The 6575-nt window shown below is 39.5% G+C and overlaps 1 protein-coding gene across 1 annotated transcript in view; it reads left to right on the top strand.

Annotated features, from left to right (window-relative positions):
• The first annotated feature begins 398 nt into the window (after nucleotides 1-398).
• The window catches only part of nlgn2a (neuroligin 2a), a 94468-nt gene continuing 88291 nt past the window's right edge, over nucleotides 399-6575 (top strand). The window contains exon 1 of the mRNA XM_078275595.1: nucleotides 399-436. Within this exon, the coding sequence (XP_078131721.1) occupies nucleotides 415-436 (22 nt within the window). The 5' untranslated portion in view covers nucleotides 399-414. The remainder of the gene's footprint in view (nucleotides 437-6575) is intronic.

Raw genomic sequence — 6575 nt, 5'->3', positions numbered from 1 at the left:
AAAAGAAGTTAGGCTCAGGGAACAAAAGGAGATTTAAAGGAGAGAAAGAAAGAGGGACCATACACAATAGCAGGCGTTTTCTTCTGCAGGGGGGAGAGAAGGAAATCACATCCAAAAACAGCTTTCTTTGATCTTGTGTCTTTTCTTGTGATGAATCTGTCTGTGATGCCTTTTGTTTTTGCTTTTGTACTCTTTTTAAAGAAAAAAAAACAACAAAAAAACAAAAAAAAACAATAAGCAACCATGAACTCTTGCTGATTTGTCCTTTTTGCTCTTTCTTCTTTTCTTTTTTTGAAATTCTTTTTTTTTTTTTCGTTTTTGCCAGTAATCTTTTTTGAATTTTCTCTTTTCTCTTTTTCCCCCCTTTTTTTCTTAACCCTAGGTCCGCTCACAAAAAAACATGATGAATCTTCAATGAACAAGCCTCGAGACGAAGGTATTTTTGTTGCATGTTTTTCCTTTTTTCTTGTTTTGAAGTCTTTTTGGGGGATGTGTACACACATAGAGTGGAAAACACACACACGCACACCAAGTCACACATCTCTTAGGTGGGACTTTGGATATGAGATGCATACCTACAGTATGTGTTGGTGTAAGTGTATGTGCTGACCGTTGCAATTTAAAAAAAAAAAAAAAAAAAAGCTGTCTTTCCTATGCAAATCATTAACCTTTTGCAACCTCGGATGATTATAACGCCCGGCTAATGGAACCCAGATACCCTTCATTATAAAGTCATCAGCAGGCAGTTGTGTGTGTTTTCCAGAGGTCCTCACCTGGCCTCTCAAACAGGAGAGAGCCTCGGACATCATCATCATCACCACCACCACTGTGCCTTTGAAAATACATTTTGCCGACTAACAGCATTGTCCCAGCGCAACAAAGCACCTATTGAGACCAGCTTACACAATGAGGCGCATTATTATTGCGCCTCAATCCCCGGGCTCAAGGATGAAATTGCTATGAGTAAGGACCTACGCAAATATTAAGATAGCCTCATTCCAAGTCAACGGTGATAACATCAAATCAAGGAAAGGAAATAAGTCCATGTGGGGGACTACCGAGGACACTTTTTGGGGTATTAATCGGCTGCTACAATAAGGACACAGAATCTACATCCGGCTGTTAATGTATCTCCTACCTGCAGCACACACATACAGTACACTGTGGAGGTGATTTTTATCTGCACCTTCATCCCCCTCCATCCTCCCTACCTTGTTCTTTTGGACTTTGGACTTCTTGGAGAAAAAGATGAATGATGATATTTTGATAGATATTTCTCCTTATGCTATTTTGAGGGTGTTGTGCGAGTGAATGCTCTTTGATTTGGGGTATATATATATATATATATATTTATATATTTTTTTTTTTTTTAAGTCGGGAGTCAGAGGAAGTTTGACGCAAGAGGATTTTCTTGGTGATCAAACGCGCCGGCACAGACGCAACTTTTTCAGCTTGCCACAGTCAGCAAGTATAGTCGGAGCAGTCGAGCCCTGTCAAGACACTTCTTCTCCCTTCTCTGTATATGTGTTTCATCCCTCATCGTACAATTAACATTGTTTGATTGGGAACTGTTGATCCCAATTCACTAACTCGCACAACACAATCCCAAACTGGAATTCATCTCAGGTCCTGGGAGTCAGGCACCGAACACAGACCAAAAGGAGTCAGTCACAGATACTTAAAAACAGTAGATGTCTCTGCATAAGAACACACAAACAGATAGCTTCCACAAAACACGGTATATAAATACACTGTGCACTATGCACCGTAAAGAAAAAGGCAGTTAATCCACTTTGCGTAAGACTACAAATACACATAGGTGGAGAGAATACAGGGAATCTGTTCTCACAGGACAGGTACTGTAATGACTTCCTATATCAGGGCCATAGCCAGGATTATAGAACAACTGAAGTCATTACTATGAGGATAACCCCATTAATCGAAGAAATGTATAACAACTCACTAAAAAAGATCAGCAAGCAGCCTGTGAAATGTTAAGATTACTATATTTGTTCTCATTTTCTTCAATCATACAGGCCTATCCGTATAATTAAAATGTTTAATCTATATTCCCCCCAGTCAGAATGCTTTCACGTTTGAAGGTTCTTTACAATAACAGATGTAGTCGCTGGCGATGAAAATCTTAGGCCTCAGGCACCTCCAACAATGCTCATTAAATATCAAACACCCAAAATCAAAATCTAAAATAAAAGAAAAACAATAAAGTAAAATAGTGCGAGTAAAGATATAGGACTAAAATATAACGAATAAAATATGAATGAAGTAGTATAATTATACAATAAATAAATTTGTGTAGACAGTAATGCAATGAACAAGTCTGAATATAACAAGGAATAATTATATATATATATATATATATATATATATACTGTATATCAAAGCCTACCCTGCATAGAATGTTAGTGGGGAAATACTGAATCCTTATATTTTTATGTATTTTCGTATATTTTGTCTAAAAAGAGTCAAATTTAAAGTCCCCCTTCACTCCAAAATGTGCTTTGCTTATCGTTACTTCTCTTGGATGTTTGAGCTTCACTGTGCAGAGTTTGACACTAGAAAGGCTGTTTTCACATGAATCTGCCGAAGGGGCAAAGTTTCTCCGTGCTCACATGGACATGGACACGTGGGCATACGAGCAGGATTTTGTGACATCACAACTAGTCTGGAAGCCAATCATGGTCCAATATGTAACTTGTGGCCTCCAGCGCACGTACACTGAGACTTTTTCAGTGAAGTAGGAGACATCTCGTGTACAGCTGTTACACTTTTGAAACAAACAATATCATCATATTTTTAGATTCTGGGGTTTTTCAGTGCGAGAATAAGTAGATGTGAATTCCAGAATATTTAATGAGGCAATTTGTTGTGGGAAATCCATATCAGACACATTATTCTTCCAAGCAGAGTATTTTGACTTAGAACATGTCTGGAGGGGATCTTTAAAAAGTCTAAAACTAAAATGTTTAGAACAGCTTTCAAAACCCACCAACTGCAGGATGTAAACTGATCCTCGGGTTGGTAAAATTCCACAAATTTCCAGAAACTGTACCAAGGACATGAACTGACCTCATTGGTAGCTTTGGCTCTGCTGGTAATCCCTGTAAAGCCTAGTATGGTAAAAGCAGACAGCACCAATGTGTCTTAACTAATCAATACATTACTTGTAACTTGCAACACCATCAAATGGATAGAGAGCAGAATTTCTTTTCTAACAGTTGCTTCTTTGGATACAGAAAGGAGTGCATTATTAGTCTTGAAATAAAGCAAACATGCTTTTTTTATTCAATGGTTGCATTGTGTAAAAATGCAGTAATGCTGCACAATGGGCAGTTGTTTGCAGTATGACCTTTTAGCTGCATCTTGCCTGGTGGAAATAATTCATACACATACCCAAGGCTGTAATACATTCCAAGCTTCTCCTTTAAGCCTGACCTGTGCAATCCTCCACCCTCAGGCAATGCAATGTTAACTGTCAAAGACCTGGATTGTTGCACAAGTTAAATTCCAGTGAATGCGAGTGCAGAAACTATGCCTTCTCAGTTTGTGCCATACTTATTTTCCAACCAACAAAACAACATCCTTTAACATGCCGGACAATTCCCAATGAATGAAGCAAGAAATTACATGGCCAGCTTTTATCTGATAACAGCGGCGGCCGGCACAATCAGTTCATCCGTTTTGTCCACCATTTTGTCCTCATTCTTTCAGCTGTGTATCAACAGCCTTTTCAAATTCGGCGTGCTTTAAAGCAGTTTATTCTGGGCCATGCAGAAAGCTATTCATGAGCCATTCAATTCAATTAAAGAGTACATGCCAGCCGGCGAGATGACTTCATTCAACAGCATCAGCTCGCTCTCTGCTCTGCATCAGGTGTGAGTGAGCAAAGGCTACTGGGCTGCAGTGCTGCTCACTGGCTATGTTCAAAAAGATTGATAGGGCTTACAGCACAGCTCTGTGTGTGTGTGTGTGTGTGTGTGTGTGTGTGTGTGTGTGTGTGTGTGTGCGCGCAGAGAGGATTACACACCAGAGCGAGATTGAGCTAAATCAAGAAAGAGACAGTGAGTGTGTTACTATGCCATCCTGTGTCAGCTCTGATCAGACAAACACCAGAGCCACCTGAGCCCCAAACCTGGAACATATTTCTGCCAGGAACAATGTCACCTCCCTCTGATTCGCTCACACACACACACACACACACACACACACACACACACACACACACACACACACACACACACACACAGTAATATAAACAGGGCCACACAATACAAACGTGGACATGGAGGACACACTCTGTCTCTTTCTTGATTGAGCTCAATCTCGCTCTGGTATGTAATTCTCTCTACACACGCACGCACACACACACACACACACAAACACAAACAAACAGCACAGTGTGGCATTCAATCAACTATTCTGTCATCTCTTTAACTCTCCACTGCTAGATTTATTTATTTTTACTTCAAAAAGAGAAAAAGCTATATTAGGTTATTTGAGAGGCAATCTTTATGCAGTACTTAATTAGATTCAGGTAATCTGCAATCTGCGACCAGACTCCTCACATGGCAGGTCCCTAAAATGCTAATAACGCTTTGATTTTTATGCCATTGAGATAAGCCACCAACAAATTCCAATTATAAAGTGAACATCTGGATGATGTCCTCTATTGAAATATGTTTCCTGAGACAGAGATAAAACAGATTAAATAAGGGGGGGGAAACAGGAAGAAAACAAAACATGTTGCTGTATTTACAGTGAAAGCTACTTTTATCTTCATGATTGAAATGTTTATCATCCTTTCACGGCTAAATGTCCTCCCTTTTTTCACTCATGTAAATGATGTAATGGATCGAAGAAGGCTTTGGCTTTTTCCAATAACGCAATCAATTTTGTTCGTGACTAGTGATGATAAGAATATGAAGCATCCAGCTGGGTATTTAATTACAGCATAATATTGGGTATCATTAATCAAACAAGGCAGTGGACGCTTTTGATTTACCTTCAATGAATATGTTGGCCAATACTGCATTTCTGATAATAAAGTAGACTGTAGATTTTCTAGAATTAAATTGTACTAGTGCCGTTGAAAATGTGCCTGTTTGGAACGGGCTGTTTGCTTGGCCTGTGGTATTGCTGCTTGTAGAATTCATCAAAACCAAATTGTACCCCAAAATTACTTACAGAAGGACCCCAAACCACTTAATATGCATCTCCCCTGTATACCCTACTACTAACCTACTGTATTTACCTGACAGAGAACGTTGTAGATTCAGAATGTAATCACAAAATATCACAATGAAAATGTGATGAGCTCATAAAGAGCCACCCGGCTCGTTATGAGCTCTAAACAGCAAATATCTGCGTTAATCAAACACCAGAACCGGACTGTGTGTGTGTGTGTGTGTGTGTGTGTGTGTGTGTGTGTGTGTGCATAGAGAGAGAGAGAGAGAGAGAGAGACACGGTGTTGTCTCGTGTCGTATGATCGTTAACGAATTTAACATTTCAGCAGAGGTGTTCATTTCCATACAGGTTTAGTGGCTTGACAGTTAACGGTGAAGTAGGGGATTTGATTTGCGGGGGGTATTTTGGCGACGGTAATGTTATTGGTGAGCAGTATACTTAATTAACCCGGGGTGAGTCTGATGAAAAGTGCTGTGTCTGCCCGGTTCAGCTCTGAAATGTTCTCGCATTGCACAGCGCTGTGAAGGAATAATCTCCGAGATTACTTTATATTCTGCCTCTGGTTAGAAGTGGTGAATGTAGGCTACAGCTCACAGCAACTTAATACTATATAGTGTCAGGCTTTTGTTTGATATTTAGTGTTGGCAAATGGCTTTTTGTTGAGTTTCCACTTAGCGAAAAAATAGACACGGAAAAGCGTAGCGCCTTTATTTCGCCAACCTCATTCCACGCAACAGTTCCTTTCAGCTATCCGCTCGTGCTCCAGGAAAGTGAAGAAAAGTAAGTTTGGTATATCCAGCAATCATGTAGCTAACGTTGGAAGCAGGAAAAGAGCCAAAGGCGGTAACAATGTGTGCTTCTTTTACCGATATATATTTAACGATATCTTTTGCATTTCTAATCCAAACAATGTCAAACTTGACACGGCACTTATTCGTGCCCGTAGCAAGACACCTGTCAAGTTTGAAATCCATCGGACTAACGGTTCTAGAGATATGCATGCATAACACACAGACACACACAGGCAGACAGGTAGACAGACGGACAGACAGACCGTTCCTGCAATTTATAGATAGATGAAGTTTATTGATCAAATGGAGCCTTTTTGTTTCTAGGTGTGTAATGCAAATAAGTAAGACTATCAAGGCTCACAGCACTGACTTTTAATGTGGGTCAGTTCTATTATTGCACGCAGTTCCTCGCACTTTCTTTTGAAAGAAACATAATAATCTGTAATTCATTTTTCAAGCTTGAAAACTTGTAATTTCCTATGCGCAAGGAAATTAAATTAGTTTTACAATAACATAAAGTGAACTTGTAGAAGAAACCCTTCCTTATCTATTACTCAGCTCTTACAGGGGAATTATGCAGA

The sequence above is a fragment of the Sander vitreus genome, chromosome 19, assembly GCF_031162955.1.
Source record: "Sander vitreus isolate 19-12246 chromosome 19, sanVit1, whole genome shotgun sequence".
NCBI classification, from domain to species: domain Eukaryota; kingdom Metazoa; phylum Chordata; class Actinopteri; order Perciformes; family Percidae; genus Sander; species Sander vitreus.
This window is presented reverse-complemented; position numbering and strand designations above follow the sequence as displayed.